Source organism: Schistocerca nitens, chromosome 2, assembly GCF_023898315.1.
Source record: "Schistocerca nitens isolate TAMUIC-IGC-003100 chromosome 2, iqSchNite1.1, whole genome shotgun sequence".
In the NCBI taxonomy this organism is placed as follows: domain Eukaryota; kingdom Metazoa; phylum Arthropoda; class Insecta; order Orthoptera; family Acrididae; genus Schistocerca; species Schistocerca nitens.
This window is the reverse complement of record NC_064615.1, coordinates 1,047,296,124-1,047,319,261: the sequence shown is the minus strand read 5'-3', so window position 1 is coordinate 1,047,319,261 and position 23,138 is coordinate 1,047,296,124. Positions and strand designations below refer to the sequence as shown.

Below are 23,138 nucleotides of genomic sequence, written 5' to 3'. Positions count from 1 at the left end.
GTACTGGCACCAGATGTAAATGTAGCTCAACTTCCACTCTTTCCTCATCCTTCACGCTCGTTCCACCACTTCTGAACTATTCAGTCCACTGGTACACACTCTGCTGTGGCGAAACATTGTCCCTGTATTGTGCTGAAAGTCGTCTGTGAATTTATGCCTCCGGAAAACCTTCACACCACAAAAAACGAATTATGGAACGATATTCTTCAATGGTGCAAACTAAGAGTGCCGCGGCCATCTTTACGTCGCTACAGGGCAAAGCAGACTATGATAACGTTGCACCATTCCACAGGCGAAGTCAACGATGCCATCTAGCGGATAGTCAACCTACAGACAATTAGAGAAAAATTATTGATACTTATTGACCTCCCCTAGTAGATACCTGATGATTATTGTACGACTTAAAGTAGCTGTTTGCAACAAAGTGACATACAGCCATTATGCAAATCAAGATTCTTGATCATTTATTAGACGCTGGAAATCTCTGCCTCCTTAAAATAATGAAATTATTTGTAGGGAAAGCAGATATTAGATTGATGTTCACTAAAGAAATCTCAGGGAAATGTAAACTACACAAGAAGAGAGAACTTACAAAACCATCGTTCTATCCTTATGAAATACGAGTTATAGAAGACTTAAACAAGATCCAAAGAAGGGAGCCTCATTTCGTCGCATGTTCTTTTGTTAAGCACGAAAGCATGACCGAGATGCTCGTTGAACTATAATGGTGTAAGGTACAGGATAGGCTTTGTACATCAAGAACAGATTTACCGTTAAAATTTCGAGAGCACCTCCTTTCCCAGAAGACCATAACAACATTTCTTCAACAAAACCCCCACGGAACGATTATGACGCAAAAATTAGAGAAGTTAGAGTTTATACAGAGTCTTACCGACATTCGGTCTACTTGCACTTCATACGCAATTGGAAACAAAATGAGGTCAAATCATACTGATGACAAAAGGACGTCTCACCATTTGTGCAGTACACCTGATGTACGAGAGACATTCATTAATTGAAGAGACAAACTGATGCTGCAGAAAACTGTATTTTTACAAAATGAGACTTTTATTACTTCTCGAGATAATCCCCATCAACATTACATTAATATATTTTTTATACCTAACGCAAAAAAGTCTTCTCCGTTTTTTTAGGCACTTTCCCACAAATTATTTGACCTCCTCGTTGTTTCCGAATTCCGGTTTAAAATGGTGACCCCCAAGTTTCATCATACGTTAAAACCTTGTTTAGGAAAGTGTCACCTTCCCTTTCATAGCATTGTTTCAAGCTGTCTACACTTTGAGTCATATTTCTTTGGGTTGTTGTGGTAACTTTTTCGGGACCCATGTTGATTTGCTTTGTAGTACTTGTGCTCGTCACTAACAACTATTGAACTGTGCCAACACTTACTGCAAATGTTTTTCTTAGACGTTCTACTATAATACTTCAGTCTTCACGAATAATGTCGTCAGTGCGGGTTTGAAGCAAACTAGTTGACTTTTCAACTGGTGACCCAGGACGTTGTTCGTAAGTCACTGAGGTTCGCCTGTTTTTTTAATTGTTCTGCCTTCTTATAAAAATTTCCGCGTTTCGTACAACATTTACCATTTTATAAAATCATTCGAGAGAAGATTTTAGCTGGTTCTAACCTTGAGAAAGTAAGAAACGGATCGCTGAACGTTGTTGAACTGACGTGGAAATTTCAGGCGGACATGCCATCGTTATATGCAACGTTGAGGTTATATGCAAAACAATTTTTATCCGTCAGCTGTTCTCAGCTCATCCCAGTGATGCCAATCTACACTCATGAAAGTACAAAACCCGTTCTACAAGCTGTTTCATTTGTGCATCTGTAATATTACTGAATGCCCCTCGCATGTGAGTAAGCCTAGCGAATGATGCTCTCGTTTTTATGTCAGATTCCAGCAACCAGTCACTGTCACTCCAGGGTAATAACATTCTGGGTGCAACATTCGTCTTAATAAATGCTGCGGAGAGTGTGCAAACAGCAAAGGCTGGTGGTGTGTTTCGGCTGTCAAGGTGTAAATCCATATGTTTATGATGGCCGGATTCATTACGATAAACATTTACATTTTTCTTGTATCACCAGCATTAACAGTGGTCCTCTTCTAATGTCCACCTCTATAGCTGTACACTGCAAACCACGGTGAAATGTATGGCAGGGAATACATTCCACTGTACGACTTATTGTGGCTCTTTCCAGTTCCATTCTAATGGGGAGTGCGGGAATAATTACTACTTAAATGCCTCTTTGCATGCTATAATTATTCTAAGCATGTCTTTGAAGTTCCTGTAGGAGTGATATGTAGAGGGCCGTAGTATTTCACTCACTTAATGTTACCTCTTGAAACTTTGTAATTAGGCTTTCGCAGGATAATTGGCTTATATCTTCGAGTAGCTACCTTTTAAGGTTTTTCAGCGCCTTCGTGACACTCCCCCATGTGAGCATACGTGTTCCCCTCCTTTGTGAACACCCAATATCCCTTGTTAGTCAAGACTGGTATGGATTCCTCATACTTTGAACATTTTCTAGGGGGCCACACAATAGTTTCGTAAGCGATCTATTTTTCGTACTGACTGCATTTTTCCAGTATCCTATTAACACTACCTTCTTTACCGTAAGTATATATTGCTACATAAGGTCGTACTGGAGGCCTGAGACCGTTTTGTGAACACTAAGCACGAATTTTCCACCAATTTTTGACAGCTAATATTTATTTACTGCTTTCGTACATAGGCCATCATCAGTATCCATAATGCATGGTGCCAAAAGTCATTGGATATCTCATAATATCGTGTCTGACATCTTCCCTGGAGTAGTGCAGCATCTCAACGTGGCATGGACTCAACAAATCGTTGGACGCCCCCTGCTGAAATATTGAGCAATGCTGTCTCTATAGCTGTCCATAACAACGAAAGTGTTGCCGGTGCAGGATTTTGTGCACGAACTGACCTCTCGATTATGTCTCATAAATGTTCGATGGGATACAAGTCGGGCGACTTGGGTGGCCAAATCATTCCAGAATGTTCTTCAAACAAATCACAAACAACTGGGGCCCGGTGACATGGCACATTGTCATCCATAGTTGTTTGAGAACAAGTTCATGAATGGCTGCAAATGGTCTCCAAGTAGCCGAACATACCAATTTATAGTCAATGATCGGTTCAGCTGGACCTGAGGACACAGTCCATTCTATGTAAATTCAGCCCACATCATTATGGAGCCACCACCAGCTTGCACAGTGCCTTGATGACAACTTGGATTCATGGCTTCGCGGGGTCTGCACCACATTCGAACCCTACCATCAACTCTTACCAACTGAAATTGGGACTTATCTGAAGACCCCTCCAGTCGTCTAGGGTTCAATCGATATTGGGGCTGCAGGCGATGTCTTACTGTTAGCTAAGTCTTTTACGTCGGTCGTCTGCTAGTACAGACCAGTAGCACCAAATTTCGCCGCACTGTTTCAACTGTTGTTCATATTATTTATGGATCATATGTTGAAAACAATAGGCTGGCTGGGTGAGATCAAGATATGTGAACACAAAATAAGCAGTCTTGCATATGCGGATTGTGGTGTCACCGCTAGACACCACACTTGCTAGGTGGTAGCTTAAATCGGCCGCGGTCCATTAGTACATGTCGGACCCGCGTGTCGCCACTGTGTGATCGTAGACCGAGCGCCACCACACGGCAGGTCTAGAGAGACGTACGAGCACTCGCCCCAGTTGTACGACGACGTTGCTAGCGACTACACTGACGAAGCCTTTCTCTCATTTGCCGAGAGACAGTTAGAATAGCCTTCAGCTAAGTCCATGGCTACGACCTAGCAAGGCGCCATTAACCATATCTGGAGAGAGTCTCACTTGTATTATCAAGAGAAATGTACCACAATGAATTAAAGTTAAGTATACGAGAAGCTCCGTTCTTTTCTTTATAGCTTTCATCACGTATCCTGTTTCAGACTTAACGCCAGTCGGCGTGTGTGTACGCGTGCCTTTCGGTTACCCGTCACTGTGGACTGGCTGCCTTGTCAGTCCACTACACGGATGACTTAGTTGTGATGGCAGATTCGATTGAAAATTTGCAAAGTAATATTTCAGAGCTAGATCAGAAATGTAAGGACTATGGTATTAAGATTAGCATCTCCAAAACGAAAGTAATGTCAGTGGGAAAGAAATATAAACGGATTGAGTGCCAAATAGGAGGAACAAAGGTAGAACAGGTGGACGTTTCAAGTACATAGGATGCATATTCTCACAGGATGGCAACATAGTGAAAAAACTGGAAGCGAGGTGTAGCAAAGCCAATGCAGTGAGCGCTCAGCTACGATCTACTCTCTTCTGCAAGAAGGAAGTCAGTACCAAGACTAAGTTATCTGTGCACCGTTCAATCTTTCGACCAACTTTGTTGTATGGGAGCGAAAGCTGGGTGGATACAGGTTACCTTATCAACATGGTTGAGGTTACGGATATGAAAGTAGCTAGGATGATTGCAGGTACTAGTAGATGGGAACAATGGCAGGAGGGTGTCCACAATGAGGAAATCAAAGAAAAACTGGGAATGAACTCTATAGATGTAGCAGTCAGGGCGAACAAGCTTAGATGGTGGGGTCATGTTACACGCATGGGAGAAGCAAGGTTACCCAAGAGACTCATGGGTTCAGCAGTAGAGGGTAGGAGAAGTCGGGGCAGACCAAGGAGAAGGTACCTGGATTCGGTTAAGAATGATTTAGAAATAATAGGATTAACATCAGAAGAGGCACCAATGTTAGCACTGAATAGGGGCTCATGGAGGAATTTTATAAGGGGGCTATGCTCCAGACTGAACGCTGAAAGGCATAATCTGTCTTAAATGATGATGATGATGATGATGTTTCAACGGATACGTTCGTCGTACGTCCCATATTGATTTCTGTGATTATTTCACGCAGTGCTGCTTGTCTGTTAGCACAGACAATCCTGCCCAAACGCAGCTGCTATCGATCGCTAAGCGACGGCCGTCGGCCACTACGTTGTCCATGGAGAGTGGTTATGCCTAAAATTTGGTTTTCTCGGTACACTCTTCACACTTTGGATCTCAGAATATTGAATTCCCTAACGATTTAAAACATGGAATGTCCCATGCGTCTAGCTCCAACTATCACGCCGCGTTCAAAGGCTGTTAATTCCCTTCATGCGGTCATAATCTCGGACATCTTTTCACATGAATGACGTAAGCACAAATGACAGCTCCGGCGATGTACTGCCCTCCTATACCTCGTGTACGCGATACTACCGCCGTCTGTATGTGTACATATCGCTATCCCACTACTTGTCACATTAGTGTATTTGTATGTGTGAATGTATGTATGTATGTATGTTCCACACATCCTCCTAAGTCAATGTATCAGTTTCTATCAAACTTAATACACATATCATTTGCTGTCTCGAAAGGATCGCTGTGGAGGTAAGAACCACCAACCTATCAAAGTGGTGGGGGTGGGGATGAAAACGTAGGGTAGCCACGACACGCAAATATCCTGACTTTATTTGCCCAGTATTTGGAAACGGGAGAAGTTTGTGAATTGCAAAAAACTTAACGCATGATTTCAAACCTTTACGAAACTTTTCCTCTCTGAGAAGCCCCGCAAAACGATGAAAGGAAAAAACTTTGCCGCTTACTATATTTTCGCTGTTCATGCAGAAAACTGCCCATCTTGGGTTTTAATTTATTGCTTCTTTACTGCGATCTGTATTTGTGTGACTTATTTTGTAGACAGTGTTCACGTATACCAATGAATGTATGTGAAAAACTACATCACTGTGCTACACTTAGTTCGGGAGATGCGTGAAAAACGCCATTTCATCCATAAAATTAAAATTTATTATTTATTTGCTACTAATTCTGCTAACAACAAAATTCGCAGACAGTACTCACATCAACCTCTGAACGTACCTACAAAATTACATCACTGTAAGGCACGTAGTTCAGGATATAAGACGTAATGAACTCTATAATGTTTGGAGAACTGGAGCATTATACGTGATGCTTTAATTTATCACGTATTTATTCTAAACTCTATTCGAACACGTTTCGTAGATGGTATCCAAGTATGCCACGGAATATACCTGAAAAATTGTGTCTTTGTACGACACATTGTTCAGAAGATATGGTGTAGTAAAGATTGAGTTGCATGAAAACCAAACAGCATGACGAAATTCGCTACGGGAACAGGTGAAATATGTGTAGAAATATGTATGAAATATGACAAATTATGTGAAATGTATCTCACATGCGTAAATTCTGGCGAAGTCGCGGGTAAAGGGGTTCACCTGAACCCCTGGATCGGTTTCAGCCTAAATCGGTACACTTATTACATATATCTAGAAAGGAATATTGCGGAGGTAAGAACTAGCAGCCCGCTATTAGGATAGGGCTGATAACGTGGAGAGAGAAGGTGGGAAGTGGAGACGGGCAGAGAGTGGGAAGGAGGAGATGGACCTATAGGAAAGAGGAGGTAGAAAAGGGGTGGAGGGAAGGGAATGGACAGAAAAAGGAAAACGGATGAGATGGGCGGACAGAGGAAACTGGAGGAGATGGACAGAGATAGGGGATAAGAGCGGAAGGACAGAGAGAAGTGCAGGAGGAGATGGACAGAGTGTGGTGGGGCGGGCGGGAGATGGACAGGGGAAGCAGGAAATTGATAAAGTTTGGAATACAAACAGAGGCAACACCGGGTGCTCAGCTAGTATGATATAAAACGACACACAGCATGGTGTCACATGATTTCAATCTTTAACATTGAGCATCTGTGTTAAGATAGAAATCATGTGACACAATGCTGGGCTTTATGCTCTTTAACTGATATTCAGATGATCGGTTGTAACTAAAACGAGTAGTAAATAAAGCTTGAACAACAATTGAACTGTTGTTTTCAAGTGAACTGTTATTTTCACTGTCAAGAAGTGGTGAGAAAGATATGCTCAGTGCCTCTTTTACCTCCAGTTGAGTCTATGTAATCATTGTATTTAATATCACTACAAACTGTTTCATACAGGTATTTATGTGAGTTCAGTGATTCCAGTCGTGACTCACTGATATTGTAACCATATTATACTACTTTTAGGCAGCTTGTCTTGTGGGCAATATTACTTTTCTGAACATTTAAAAAGAGTTTCCAATCTTTGGATAGCTTTGGGATATGCCAAAAATTACCTCTACATCTGTCGATCACACTCCATCGAAGATAACGTGGTGTGTTCCCCTGAGTCAAGAAATTCTCAATCGAGTCACAAGTCTCATTTCACACCCAATGTAATCATCAATGAGCGATGGTGTGGTACTGAGTTAAATTCATTTTAGAGGTCAAGGAACAATGTGTCTCTGCATTGATCCATGGCTTTCACGATGTCATGTGAGAGAAGGTCGGTGGAATTCACGTGATCGATGTTTTCGGAATCCCAGCAGACTGGTGTGGAGAAGAGCATCCTGCGTCAAATCGGAGTTAAATCTCGAACTTTCGAAAATTAAGACCACCTTTCTCGTCAGGAGACGACATTGCTGGCGAAGAAAATGGTGTTAATCCTCGAAAGATCGAGTTTTAACTCCGATCTAACATGGTTTGAACACCGAAAAAATTTTTGTACGTGGATACTGCTGCGAAAAACAACGATGTCAGGGGATCATTCTGTTCTATAAGGGGCAATCAGATGGAAGGGTGATAGAAGGAAAAAAGTATATAAACAGTTTATTATTTCAAAAGTAGTCGCCATAACTGTTAATACACTACTGTCGCTCTACGAGACAAGACGCTTTCATGGGAAAATGTTTGCGATTCCCTACGCAACCATGACTGTACCCCGGTGACGACCTCTTCGTCCGAAGCATGTCGACGGCTACGAATGTCTTTCTTCAGGGCTCCAAAAACATGGAAATCGCGCCGGGAGATATCGGAACTGCATGGAGAAAGTGAAAGTGGCTTCCCAGCGAAACGTCTGCAGCGTAGTCGAAATATCAGACACGAAAGCTCCAGGAAAGTCGTGATGACCTTTTCCTTTGATTGCATTGGCCCACTGATCATTGACTTTCTAGGACACGGCCCCACAATTAACGCACAGTGGGACACCGACACAATCCAAAAATTGAAATGCACCATCAAGTCCAAACGCCCAGGATTGCTGAGGGACAGCGACATTCTGTTGCAAGATAATGCTCGCACAGATGTCGCCAAGGTTGTTCCGAATACACTGCAGAAGTTCCGCTGGGAAGCCCTTACGCATCCTTCGTACAGTCTCCATCTCTCGTTATGTAATTTCGATATATTTGGAGCCCTGAAAAAAGACATTCGTGGACTGATCGAATTTTCTCATTATGAGAGTACTGAAGAGCAATCCGTTTTAATTGTTAGAAACCATCCAAAAGCCAAGATCGCACAAAATATTTTTTATTCAAGACAGCCGATTTCAAGTCTTACCCATCGCCTTCAGAGCTTCAACACTTTTTTGTAATAAAACATGTGCATTTTACGCTGACCTCATGCACAAGATGTCAAATGGATAATACTCAGCACTTTATAAACGTTTGTTATCACTAAAATATTTAAAAATACACAGTATCCTGTCCAAAAGGCCATGTCCGTATGCATGTTGTTCATAGATACTTGTTACATGTGTAAGTAGGCTGTTTAGGTTTTTATGTTGGTAACGCCAAGTAATGCTCTGTATGTAAATCACTGACTGTGTGCAGTCTGTAGCTGGTTGGCATTGTTGGAATATTCACTATTGCTGTGTTGGGCAGTTGGGTGGGAACAGCACGTAGCGTTGCGCACTTGGAGGTGAGCCGCCAGCAGTGGTGGCTGGGGGGAGAGAGATGGCAGAGGTTTGAGAGCGGACGATCTGGATGTCTGTCCGTCAGGGAAAGGAAATTTGTAAGACTGGATGTCATGAACTGATATATATGACTTTTGAACACTATTAGGGTAAATACATTCTTTGTTCTCTATCAAAATCTTTCATTTGCTAACTATGCCTATCAGTAGTTAGTGACTTCAGTAGTTAGAATCTTTTATTCAGCTGGCAGTATTGGCGCTCGCTGTATTGCAGTAGTTTGAGTAACGAAGATTTTTGTGAGGTAAGTGATTCATGAAAGGTATAGGTTATTGTTAGTCAGGGCCATTCTCTTGTAGGGATTATTGAAAGTCAGACTGCGTTGCAATTAAAAAAAAATGTGTGGCAGTTTAGTGATGATCAGAATAAGTAAAGAGAGAAATGTCTGAGTACGTTCAGTTTTGATCAGCTGTTTGAAAATCAAATAACGTAAGAGCTTTACCAGCACCGTCATTTATAATTATTGTAATGGGACGTTACATATTATACAAATACGATACACAACAGCGCATCTGGTTACATATGCTGTGCATATACTCATATGTGCAATTGTGTACCTCATTTGTATCATGGTTGGTTGGGGGGAAGGAGACCAGACAGCGAGGTCATCGGATTACGGAAGTATGGGGAAGGAAGTCGGCCGTGCCCTTTTGAAAGGAACCATCCCGGCATTTGCCTGGAGCGATTTAGGGAAATCACGGAAAACCTAAATCAGGATGGCCGGACGCGGGATTGAACCATCGTCCTCCCGAATGCGAGTCCAGTGTCTAACCACTGCGCCACCTCGCTCGGTTTTGTATCATGTAACAAGCGTCTGTGAGCAGTATGTATATCGACATGGACTTTTGCAAAAGATACTGTATGTTTTTAAATAATTTAGTGATGACAAATGTTTATAAAGTGCTGAGTTTTACCCATTTGACATCCCGTGCGTGAGGTCAGCGTAAAATGAACATGTTTTACTACAAAAAAATAAATGTTTAAGCTATGAGGATAGCAGCTAAGACTGTTGAAATCGGCTGTCTCGAGTAAAAAATATTTTGTGCGATCTTGCCTTTTGAATGGTTTTTAACATTCATGGACGAAGATTTGCTTCGAACGAAGAAGTGCATGCCTAGGAACAATCAGGGTTTGTAGAAACTGCAAGCTTCTTCCATGGTGGCATTGACTCTCTTGTGTCACAGTGGGATAAATGTATTAACAGTTATGGAGATTACTTATGACATAATAAACAGTTTACTAAACGTTTTCCATCTGTCTAGTTTTCATCTAACTGGCCCTTATAAATTCGTAATTACGTTGCGGTTGCTGACACACAGTGTGACAGACATCTCATTTCCAGCGGAGCAGCTGTTCCGACAAGCCACACACCTTCTTGTAGATCAGAAGATTACACGGTTAAAATCAATTAATTGTTTAAATTACGTTAGTCGGTAACCTACCTACGAGTTATCAGCATTTACCAACTGAGTACGAAGTTCAGAAGAAAAGTACACGACTTAGGCAAGCGCCATACAGTTATTACGAACCCATCGTTTTCATGGCCAGATCACAGCTGGGCGCTCTGGTCCATTGCCTACCTCCCATTAAGCGGCTACCCACTTTCGCCGCGGTCCCAGCGTCAGGTGTGGCCCCAGTATATAAGGCGGTGCGTTACCGATAGCCGGCACCATTCACAGGGCACCTCCACCGCTGCCGTTATGAAATTCGCCGTGGCCGTCGTCCTCGTGGTGTGCGCAGCGGCCGCCGCCCGCGCCGGGCTGCTGCACCACGCGCCGCCCCCACCGCCCCCGCCCCCGCAGCACGAGATCATCTACGACTACGTGGCGCCGCCCCAGTACCGCTTCGACTACGCGGTGCGCGACGGCCACACGGGCGACGCCAAGACGCAGTGGGAGTCGCGAGACGGCGACCGCGTCACCGGCGCCTACTCGCTGGTCGACGCCGACGGCACGACGCGCATCGTCGAGTACACGGCCGACGACCACAACGGCTTCCAGGCTGTCGTGAAGCGCGTCGGTCACCCCGCGCCGCCGCCCCCTCAGCCTCCGCGTCTTCCCGCCCACCCCGCTCCCGCCCCCCACCCCTACCCACTGCCTTACCACGGTTAGCCTGCCACTACATTGGTAACATCTGCATCACTCACACCCACTATAAGTATTTCACCTCCTATCTCCCTCCTCACTCTTGTTAATCGTCTTTCTCTGTTGCAGCTTACTTGTACAAAACTATTATGTTATCTCATGTTGTTGTTGTGAACTGTGTTGAAATAAACAAATATGATTAAAAACTACATTGGGTCAATGTTTGTTGCTTTCACCTAATCCAAAGTTATTGATTTGATCAGCTCAGGAGATTTCCATGCACACAACGGAATTTACAGAAAAATTAAACCATTACTTTTATCCATAGACCATAGTCGTTCTCGCATGAAAATTTGGGCAACAAAACTCAACATTCACCGACTTTCCAAGTTCTCAATAGCATCAAACAAGGAGTGGAGTTCAAGTCAGTCTGTGTGTCAATTAAAGTCAAAAAGCAGTCTAGTACAAAAGAAGATAATCTGACGTTTCAGATTATTGTGGCAAGTAATAATGTGATGCTAGTTTACCTGGAGCTCTCTTCAAATGTAATTTCCATAAAACAAGCGGTAAAAATTTTAAACATAACACTATAACAGTACTGACTGTCATGTATAATATTGGGAAGAAACTAAGTATCAACAGCTCAAAGCGAATCGAAAATTTTTGTCACATCCATATCCTTGTATTGTAACCGAGACATGCTAGACTAAGTTATTGATTTAATCAGCTCAGTAGATTTTCATGCACACATGTACAACGGATTTACAGAAAAATTAAACCAGTACAGTTATCCATAATCGTTCTCGCATGAATATTTGATCAACAAAGCATTCACCGACTTTCCAACTTCTCAATAGCATCAAACAATGCTTGGAGTTCAAGTCAGTCTGTGTGTCAATTAAAGAAAAAAAGCAGTCTATTACAAAAAAGATGCTCTGACGTTTGTGGCAAGTAATAATGTGATGCTAGTTTACCTGCAGCTCTGTTCAAATGTAATTTCCAGAAAACAAACGATAAAAATTTTAAACATAAAACTGTAGTAGTACTGATTATCCTGTATAATATTGAGAAGAAACTAAATATCAACAGCTCAAAGCGAATTGAAAATTTTTTGTCACATCCATATCCTTGGATTGTAACGTAGACATGCTAGACGTATCAGATTTGGAATCAATTACGAGGATGAAAAGTTGATCTATAATGCCTTCTTGGTATCTATATAGAATAATTAAACTTTCAACAATAGCCATTTTTAAACGAATAACTCCAACATTTGCTACAAGTGATTTATGGAAACAATGCAAGTCGGCTGGGGATTTTTAACTGTCCTGTTGAACAAGAACGACTAAATAATGGAACTCTGAGAAAAGATATCTAAGATTACTAACTAACAAGGAGAGATAGCCAGGGGCTGCATCGTCTTTTCGAAACCATCTATTCGATGATGTAATTTATGGTCCCAGGTATCTCACCCTACAGTCATTCATCCTGAAAGGCCCTCGTTCGCGAGTAATCGACGAAAAAATATTCCGTAACTTTGCATGGTGTTCTGGAGCCCTAAGATTGACAGTAATACATGTAGTGGCCTTGTTACGTAGTTGATAGCATATGAGACTGACATGTAGAATGCAGAAGGTTCAAATCCCGCCAGGAGTTTCAATTTTCTTGTATTTGAATACTTATCGGAACGACTTTCATCATTACTTTTTTTCAGATAGTTGATTTTAATGTATTCATTTAAAATTTCGAATCCTTTGGCACGTCATTTTAATCATTGTGTTTCCGTTATATTTTGTTCTTATTGTTTCTTCCTATCATTTCATTTTCATTTGGAATTTTAATTAGTTTTATTTATCTGTCACAATATTTAGGCGTTTGAAAATGTCAATCTGCCAGTTAAAAAATAAAAGACGGAATAAAATATTTATATTGCCTGTGCAATGGTGTCAAAGCTTTATTTTTCATTATGTATAAGAAGTACAAATTTTTGGTTGGTAATCATCATGTAAAAATTTAAAACAAAGATTCCTGTTGCACTATGATAAGGCAGATTAAGACTTACACGAAAGAAGAGCTTATGAATAAATGCGCAAAATGGGCAACAGAAATAATGAACGCAGTAACACGGAAAAAAACACAAGATAACAAACGGAAGAAATTAAATGAAAATTAATACAAAAAAATAATTAAAATCACATACAGAAAGATTCCAGATGAAAACAGAATGATAGGGAGAAAAAATAACAGCAATTGAAAAAGTTAATACAATGATAAAATTACGTGACAAAGGATTCAAAATTTTGAAAATGTAATTCATTAAAAATAGTGATCAAATAAATTTCGATAACTATTTAAAAATGAAAATAATTGAAACATTTTACAAGAGTTGAACCTTCCATGTCCTACAATTCAGTCCCCTATGCTAACCACTACGCAACAACACCACTAAATTTATTTCTGTCATTTTAGAGCTCTAGAACATCACACATAGTTACGAAAATATTTTTCTCGTCGATTACTCTCAAACTGGCGCCCACCATGGTGAATGGCTACAGGGTGAGATACCTGGGACCCTAACCTACGTCACCACATATATTGTTTAAAAAAGTCAGTCCCACCCCTTGGGATCTCTCTGTGCAAGTGCTATATTGGAATACCGCATAAAAATAAAAATAATTGTAAAAAGAAAGCCAGATTACGTAATATATTGCACTATCTGATCAAAAGTATCCGGGCACCCATATATCATGCAGAATTGGCCTGTAGACGTCACGAGAGGCGGACCCACATTACAAAAGGAGGTGAGGAATATTGTGTTGACAGTACAAAAGAAGTAAAAGCAGAACGGATCGTTTAAGAAGTTCAGCGTTTTCGAACGTGAACAGGTGACCGTCATCAGATGCCACCCGAGTAACAAACCTACCAGGGACATTTCAACCACTCTAAAACTGCTCAAGTCGATTCCTGGTGACGTGACTGTGGAGTCGAAACGCGAAGCAACGACCACAGCTAAACACAAATCAGGCAAATCTGATGTGTTGACGGATAGGGACCGTCGCGCGTTGCATAGGGAGACTTAAAAATGGAATCAAATCTGCGGAAGGAGTCACTCCTGAATTTCAGAGTGCTAGCTAAAGTCCAACCTACACAATGGCTGTGCGTAGGGAGTTACAGAAAATCCAATGGAAGTGTCTGGGTTTGTCGAATGCCTTGAGAATGTTACTCGCCAGTATGCGTCGTATGAACAGTGAAACACGCAGGAGGTAGTGTTACGAAAGGGGGGGGGTGTTTTTCTTGGATAATCTGTGGACCCCTAACAGCGTTTAAAGAACGCTAAATACGGATCGACAGGAACACATTGTATGCCACTGTATACTGCTTACAGTAGAGGAACAGCTCCGATACGATGACTGTATAGAATGTCAGTGCACCGTGTCGTAAAGCAGCACCTGTCAGGCAGTGGTCCGTGGGCAAGAACTTTCCTGAAATGGACTGGTCTGCCCAGAGTCCGACCTCAACGCAGAGGAACACCTTTGGGATAAGCCAGAACGTCGGTTTCGCTCCGGACCCAGCGTCCAACATTACTACCTTGTCTGGTTTCGGCTCTTGAGGAAAACTGCACTGCCGTACCTCCACATTAATTCAGATACCTCACTGAAAGTGTCCCCAGCAGAATTCAAGACGTCATAAAGGCAAAGAGTGGACTCAGCCCATATCAATGTTTACTAACAGGTGTCGGAAAATTTTTGATTAGATAGTGTATACGTATCTCAATACCTTCCACTGTATCTTAGAAGGAGAAGGAAGTTATCATTTGAAAGAAAAAATAATACAACATGAAGCTCCATTAATTTTAGGTTACTCTTTTTGCTTCTACTTATGTCTGTTTGTAATGATCTATTTCTACGTTATCAATCGACAACACGTACACATCTATTCCTTCAAGGAGATCTAAATGCTTTCATCCAGGACTTCAAAAAAATTTATGGCAGGACCTCTGCGTTAAACGTTAAAAGGATGGAACGTTCTCCCTCGAGATACCAAAGGACAGGCACATTGGTTTTCAGACGTTCTTCCTCCACGAATATTGTCTTGTGGGATCAACGGCCTCAACGCTGTTGTAATACACTCGGGCACGAGTACCTAAAAGTCTGGCTTTCGCTTATGGCACAACCAAATTGAGCACTAAAACTGTACTTGATCACAATGGGAATAAGTTTTTATCTGTGCCTGTGGCTTACACAAAAATATGAAAGGATTTATTAGACTATGGAACTGGACATACACTTAAATATACCAGACTGAGTCACGATGGGAATAAGTTTTTATCTGTGTCCATGACCTACGCAAAAAATATGGAAACATCTATTATAGCCTCAAACTATTTCTAAATAAATTCAAATACATCGAAGAGTAACCGTATATCTGTGATAAAAATATTATGTATTCTCTTAGGTTACAACCTGATTTCATAAATTTCATAAGTGGTAAATTTACCATCATATGTTTATGATCACTACATAACAAGGGTGAGTTCTTCCAAATTTTATCAAACATACAAAAAAGTGGATTTGTATTTAAACAAAAAAAATTAAATTTAAGGTCATAGGTCACAGCAGGCACCTGTATACGGTCTCAGATAAGGTAACTAATACATTACAAGAATTGAAATAAACTGAAATAACATTATCGGAAGCTTTCAAGAATCTTCATAGCTATTAAACTATCGATTGATAGGCAGCTCTGAACACTGGGCTATATCTATACCGACATTGTATCCATTATAGTAAATACTAGACATACTGCTGCCCACTTGTAGGCTAGCTTATTTAAAGTTGGCTCCAAGTATTTCATTACTATCATTTCTACCCGTTCCATGTGGAGCACCGTGCTGGAGGAGAAACGTAGGTTCCAATAATGCTATGGATTAGAACAATTGCCGGCCATGGTGGCCGAGCGGTTCTAGGCGCTACAGTCTGGAACCGCGCGACCGCTACGGCCGCAGGTTCGAATCCTGCCTCGGGCATGGATGTGTGTGATGTCCTTAGTTTAGATAGGTTTAGGTAGTTCTCAGTTTTAGGGGACTGATGACCTGAAAAATTAAGTCCCGTAGTGCTCAGAGCCATTTGAACTTTGATTAGAACAACTCCGAGTGGAATCTTTTAAATGCACCTATGGATACGGGATAGTAGGACACGTTATGGAAAGGAAGGTAGGGCAGAGAGTGTGTTACTGTGAACAGTTCAGTGATAGGGTCGTTCTTATCAGAATCGACAACAAACCAACACCAACAACGATAGTTCAGGTATACATGCCGACGTCGCAAGCTAAAGATGAAGAGATAGAGAAAGTGTATGAGAATAGTGAAAGGATAATACAGTACGTATAGGCAGATGAAAATATAATAGTCATGGGGGACTGGAATGCAGTTGTAGAGGAAGGAGTAGAAGAAAAGATTACAGGAGAATTTGGGTTTGGGACAAGGAATGAGAGAGGAGAAAGACTAATTGAGTTCTGTAACAAGTTTCAGTTTGTAACAGAAAATAGCCTGTTTAAGGATCACAGGAGGAGGAGGTATACTTGAAAAAGGACCGGGAGTCACGGGAAGATTTCAGTTAGATTACATCATGGTCAGATAGAGATTCCGAAATCAGATACTGGATTGTAAGGCGTACCCAGCAGCAGACGTATAGAGTCAGATCACAATATAGTTGCAATGAAGAATAGGCTGAAGTTTAAGACATTAGTCAGGAAGAATCAATACGCAAAGAAGTGGGATACGGAAGTACTAAGGAATGACGAGATACGCTTGAAGTTCTCTAAGGCTATAGGTACAGCAATAAGGAATACCTCAGCAGGCAGTACAGTCGAAGAGAAATGAACAAATCTTAAAAGGGCAGCTACAGAAGTTGGAAAGAAATACACAGGTACAAAGAAGGTAACTGCGAAGAAACCATGGGTAACAGAAAAGATATTTCAGTTAATTGATGAAAGGACGAAACACTAAAATGTTCCGGGAAATTCAGGAATACAGAAATACAAGTCGCTGAGGAATGAAATAAATAGGAAGTGCAGCGACGCTAAGACGAAATGGCTGCAGGAAAAATGTGAAGACATGGAAAAAGAAATGATTGTCGGAAGAACAGACTCCACACATAGGAAAGTCAAACACCCTTCCGTGACATTAAAGCAAGAGTGATAACATTAAGAGTGCAGCGGGAATTCCGCTGTTAAATGCAGAGTAGAGAGCGGACAGGTGAAAAGAATACATTGAAAGCCTCTATTAGGGGGAGGATTTGTCTGATGTGATAGAAGAAGAAACAGGAGTCGATTTAGAAGAGATAGGGGATCCAGTATTAGAATCAGAATTTAAAAGAGCTTTGAAGGACTTTAGGTCAGATAAGGCAGAAGGGATAGATAACATACCACCATAATTTCTAAAATCATTGGCAGAGGTGGCAACAAAACCACATTCACGTTGGTGTGTAGAATGTAGGAGTCTGGCGACATGCCATATCTCACTTTCGAAAAATGGTTCAAATGGCTCTGAGTACTATGGGACTTAACATCTGAGGTCATCAGTCCCCTAGAACTTACAACTACTTAAACCTAACTAACCTAAGGGCATCACACACATCCATGTCCGAGGCAGGGTTCGAACCTGCGACCTTTAGGAAAGGTAAAGGCACGAGAGAGGTAGTTCTGATGTTGCGGTTAATAATGGAAGAAGGACTAAAGAGAAAACAAGTTCATAGGATTTGTTGACCTGGAAAAAGCGTTCGAAAATGTAAATTGGTGCAAGATGTTCGAAGTTCTGAAAAAAGTAGGGGTAAGCTGTAGGGAGAGACGGGTCATATACAATATGAACAACAGCCAAGAGGGAATAATAAGAGTGGCCGACCAAGAACGAAGTGCTTGTATTAAAACGGATGTGAGACAAGGATGTATCTTTTCGCCCCTACTGTTCAATCTGTACATCGACGATGCAATGATGGAAATAAAAGAAAGGTTCAGGAGTGGAATTAAAATTCAAGGCGGAAGGATATCAACGATACGATTCGCTGATGACATTGCTGTCCTGAGGGAAGGTGAAGAAGAATTACATGATCTTCTGAACGGAATGAACAGTCTAAAGAGTACACAGTATGGACTGAGAGTAAATCGAAGAAAGACGAAGGTAATGAGAAGTAGTAGAAATGAGAACAGCGAGAAAATTAACATCAGGATTGATGGTCACGAAGTAGATGAAGCAATTATGCTACCTAGGCTGTAAAATAAGCAACGACAGACGGAGCAAGGAGGACATCAAAAGCAGACTAGCTATGACAAAAAAGACATTCCTGGTCAGGGGAAGTCTACTAATATCAAATATCGGCCTTATTTGAGGAAGAAATTTCTGAGAATGTACGTCCGGTACATGTATGGAAGTGGAACATGGACTGTCGGAAAACCGGAACAGAAGAAAATCGAAGCATTTGAGATGTGGTGCTAATGAGGAATTTTGAAAATTACGTGGACTGATAAGGTAAGAAATGAGGAGGCTCTACGCAGAATTGGAGAGGAAAGGAATGTGTGGATATCACTGATAAGGAGAAGGGACAGGATGATAGGACATCTGTTAAGACATGAGGGAATGACTTCCATGGTACAAGAGGGAGCTGTAGAGGGCAAAAACTGTAAAGGAAGACAAAGATTGGAACACATCCAGCAAATAATTGAGGATGTAGGTTGCAAGAGCTACTCTGAGATGAATAGGTTAGCACAGGAGAGAATTCGTGGTTGGCCGCATCAAACCAGTCAGGAGACTGATGACAAAAAAAAGTCAGCTTGATATTTTGTCGCCTGTTTTCCTTCCCTGGGAATTTTCGAACTGTCGCCATGAAAATGACAAGCAGCTGCAACTAGCCATTTCGAACATGAACGTTTAAGAGATAAGGTTTCAAGGGAAGCTGGGCACAAATAGGTCGGACTGTTGGTAGACACTGAAATGGATAAAATACAACAGAACATCCAATGTGTGCCTTCGTGTTTTTTCAGCGCAATAACTGATCCATTACATTTCGGAAATGCAGCCGCTAAAATTTCTTCTTTTTCCAATATTTCGGCCGCATACTTTTCGGCCATTTTCGTGGTGAGCCGACAGATTCTAGTTACAGTGCTCGTTCCGTTACTCCCTCCGTGGTTTTAAACGGTACATACACAAGGGCCAGAGACGCTGATCGGAAGCAAAGATCACGCATAAAATGAATCTGTGGGTATGCGGTCGACCATGCTGGAACTGTATATAGATGTATCATCATTAGCTGTATTGTAGCGATGTGTTTGCGAACTTTTTAAAGACAGTGTCCGATTCCATGATTTGCTAACAGAGATGGCGGTTTCAGTCTGATAAACCATGGAATCCAGCACTTTCTTTCATAAACCTGCAAAGACGCCGCTTTAGCGCAACTAATAATAATACATCGATGTTCCAGCATGGGTCGACCGCGTAGTCACAGACTCAATTTATACATTCTGTTGCCGATCAACGTCTCTGGCGCTTGTATATCTGTGGTTTTAAACAACGGAGTAAGTACTGAAGATGGCCGATGTACTGAAAAAAGAAGAAATAGTGCTTATGCAGCTGCATTCCCGAAATATACTGTACCAGGCGATCCAATATTTTCCTTTATAGGTAAGTTTCTTCACATTCAAATGGCTCTGAGCACTATGGGACTTAACATCGACGGTCATCAGTCCCCTAGAACTTAGAACTACTTAAACCTAACTAACCTAAGGACAGCACACAACACCCAGCCATCACGAGGCAGAGAAAATCCCTGACCCCGCCGGAAATCGAATCCGGGAACCCGGGCGTGGGAAGCGAGAACGCTACCGCACGACCACGAGATGCGGGCTTTCTTCACATTCCATTTCACACAAATAAGCACAGTTATTTAATACTGAGTCACACATCACTATAAGAAATTACGAAGTGCAAAAAACATAGAAACAGATTTGAAATCAGCCGAGAAATCCTGCTGTGGTCAGCAATTATCACTGGTTTTGTTTCCTGCAAAATAAGTTTTTGCTGCTAGTCACGACTTTTTTTATTAATTTGCTGCACGACATATTTCGGGAAATAATTCCCGTTAAAAAGTGTGTTTACAGTGTACGATGCCATTTTAGACATTATGTTTTCGATATGTGAGATACTGCATTACTCTGCTCATTTTACTATAAAGTATAAAAGCGTGATTTTGTAATTAATTGCGTCTGTATCCCCACAGATGCTGTTGAATTTAAAAGTATTATTTACGAATTTCTTGTTGTCCGCTTATGTAGAAAGTAACTCAAGGTGTACACCACTACACACTCCACAGTGCACGTCAAAAAAAGGAACTTACATAAAAAGACACTTGATGATACGATGCATTTCCTGCGAGGCACCGCGAAGAGGAGAGGTAAAAAATTGTGACTGGAAGCAAGAACTATTATATTAGAAAAGGGGAAACCATTTCATCTACACACATTATGAAAATGTGTGTGTGTCTGATTCCATGATTTGCTAACAGAGATACCGGTTTCAGTCTGGATAAACCATGGAAGCCAGCACTTTCTTTCATAAACTTTCAAAGACGCCTCTTTAGCGCAACTAATTATAATACATCGATGTTCCAGCATCACAACCACGGGATCGATTTCAACAAAACTTGGTACACATACCCCTTACTGTCAGGCCACAATCGCTGACTGAGTAACAACCACGTACCTTTCATAGTTCAAAAGATAAGACGTCGAAAACAATAAGATGCGTGAATAACTGCCGCATGATGCATGACGTTAAAAATTTATTAGTTCTGTGCTACTAACTCTATTCGCAACATATTTTGCAGATTGTGTCAACATATTCCGATTAATGTACCTACTGAAATGAATCCTGTACGACTCATAGTTCATAAACATTTAGATGCGTGAAAAAATGCCTCATCAAGCATGAAGTTTTAATACATTTATTCTTTACTGCTGAGACAGTTCTACAATCTAGTCCGCGACATCTGGAAGCGCTTTTTACTGCTTTCAACTGCAAAACGCAAATGGTTGTTGGTGTAAACAATAGGCGCCTATAGAGCTATGAATGGGCGTTGGTCTAGAGACGTTTACAAAATAACGTTGTAGACACGCGAAGCAGCTGGACTTACGCATTTGTATGCGATGCATATTTCTTTCCACGACTGTTTCATAATTTCAGTTTTCAGCGATCTCTTAGGTGTTCTTCCTCGAATAAAACCAAGGGGTCTGTCGAGCTCAGTGCCCCATCCGACGGTCATATCATTATGAACAGTACCAAATGCCCTCACTTTATGAGACACTGCAGAGATGTTTGCAATTTAACGCAGGCACAAAAACTGGCGATCAGGAACTTCATGCCATCACCTCACCTCCCCGTGTCCGCCAAATACTGGCAGTAATAATTTCATCCACCAGCAGGATTCGAACCAGCTTACATCCGAGTCGAGCGCCACAGCAGAGAGGAACATTGTCTAACCACGCTATGGACGTCGGTGCTATCTGAAGGAATAGTTTCATCGTGCATATATGCAGACTGAAGCGACGAGTGAAAATTTGTACCATGGCCGGAATTCGAACCCAAGTCTCCCGCTCACTAGGGGGAGGCGCTAACCACTGTGCACAGTGGCTTTCCACAACTGCATGTACCCCTTCTCAATCCAAATTCCCATTCACGCCTCAGACTTGGTATTCCACCTAATGTGATTTGAGATAAAACAGAGAAATTTGATTTGGACAGAAAACATAATAACGAGCGAATTTTAATCGAACAATTTTATTTTAATATATTTATCAACAAACAGTGTGATATCAACAAGGCAGTTTTGTACAAGTAAGGTTGAATCAAAGAAAGACGATTAGGGAGAGAGTTCGTGGTTATCGTCTGATAAAGTGGATTGAGGATGGCAATGTAGGCCTCACCAATGGACTGGTTGATCAACCGTGGTAAGGCAGAGGGTAGGGGTGCGGAGCGGGGGCGGGGTGGGCAGGAAGACGCGGAGGCTGCGGGGGCGGCGGCGCGGGGTGACCGACGCGCTTCACGACCGCCTGGAAGCCGTTGTGGTCGTCGGCAGTGTACTCGACGATGCGCGTCGTGCCGTCGGCATCGACGAGCGAGTAGGCGCCGGTGACGCGGTCGCCGTCTCGCGACTCCCACTGCGTCTTGGCGTCGCCCGTGTGGCCGTCGCGCACCGCGTAGTCGTAGCGGTACTGGGGCGGCGCCACGTAGTCGTAGATGATCTCGTGCTGCGGCGGCGGGGGCGGCGCGTGGTGCAGCAGCCCGGCGTGGGCGGCGGCCGCTGCGCACACTACGAGGACGACGGCCACGGCGGATTTCATGACGGCGGAGGTGGAGCTGGCCGATGAGTGGTGTCGGCTACCAGTAGCGCACAGCCTTATATACGGGACACACCTGGTGCTGCGACAGCGGCGAAAGTAGCGGACCGCTCAGCGGGAGGTGGGTAATGGACCAGACCGGCCATGAAACTGCTGGGCTCGTAATAACTGTATGGCACGTGTCTAAGGAGTGGCCTGTTCCTCTGAACTTCGCACACAGATGGTAAACGTTTATAACTTGTATGGACGTTGCTGATGAACCTAAACAATTAATTGAATTTAAGTGAGACTATATTTTGACCTGCATGAAGTTAAATGTCTGCACAATTCCCTGGCTGGGCGTGCGATTCCATTTCAAAAGAAAGCAGGTGCTGACGGATGTGAAAATTACCGAACTATCAGTTTAATCAGTCACCGTTGCCAAATACTAACACGAATTCTTTACAGACGAATGGAAAAACTTGTAGAAGCTGACCTCGGGGAAGATATTCAATCTGTACATTGAACAAGCGGCAAAGGAAACCAGAGAAACATTTGTAGGAATTAAAACCCAGGGAGAAGAAATAAAAACTTTGAGGTTTGCTCATGACACTGTAATTCTCTCGGAGACAGCAAAAGACCTGGAAGAACAGTTGAACGGAATGGACAGTGTTTATAAGACGAACATCAATGAAAGCAATACGAGGATAATGGAATGCAGTCGAATTAAATCAGGCGATGCTGAGGGTTTTGGATTAGGAAATGAGACAGATGAAGCACTAGATTGGTTTAGTATTTGCC

General features: G+C 42.1%; 2 protein-coding genes across 2 annotated transcripts in view; one reads left to right on the top strand and one right to left on the bottom strand.

The window, feature by feature from the left end:
* LOC126235526 (uncharacterized) overlaps positions 1 to 11,000 on the top strand; it is a 124,453-nt gene extending 113,453 nt beyond the window's left edge. The window contains exon 5 of the mRNA XM_049944245.1: positions 10,692 to 11,000. Within this exon, the coding sequence (XP_049800202.1) occupies positions 10,692 to 11,000 (309 nt within the window). The remainder of the gene's footprint in view (positions 1 to 10,691) is intronic.
* A 120-nt stretch (positions 11,001 to 11,120) lies between these two features.
* Positions 11,121 to 22,361, bottom strand: LOC126235525 (cuticle protein 19-like). Its single transcript, XM_049944244.1, has 2 exons — positions 22,030 to 22,361; positions 11,121 to 11,148 (listed from the first exon to the last, which is right to left on the bottom strand). Exons 1-2 carry the CDS (start codon positions 22,359 to 22,361, stop codon positions 11,121 to 11,123), a joined length of 360 nt encoding a protein of 119 aa, XP_049800201.1.
* Between the last annotated feature and the right edge of the window lie 777 nt (positions 22,362 to 23,138).

What these genes read in the sequence shown, in the direction of transcription:
- LOC126235525 (XM_049944244.1), bottom strand. Translation starts at nt 22,361, where the DNA reads ATGAAATCCGCCGTGGCCGTCGTCCTCGTAGTGTGCGCAGCGGCCGCC. An exon ending in CACCCCGCGCCGCCGCCCCC is followed by an intron (nt 11,149 to 22,029) that starts GCAGCCTCCGCG and finishes ATTTCAACACAG; the next exon opens with TTCACAACAACAACATGAGA.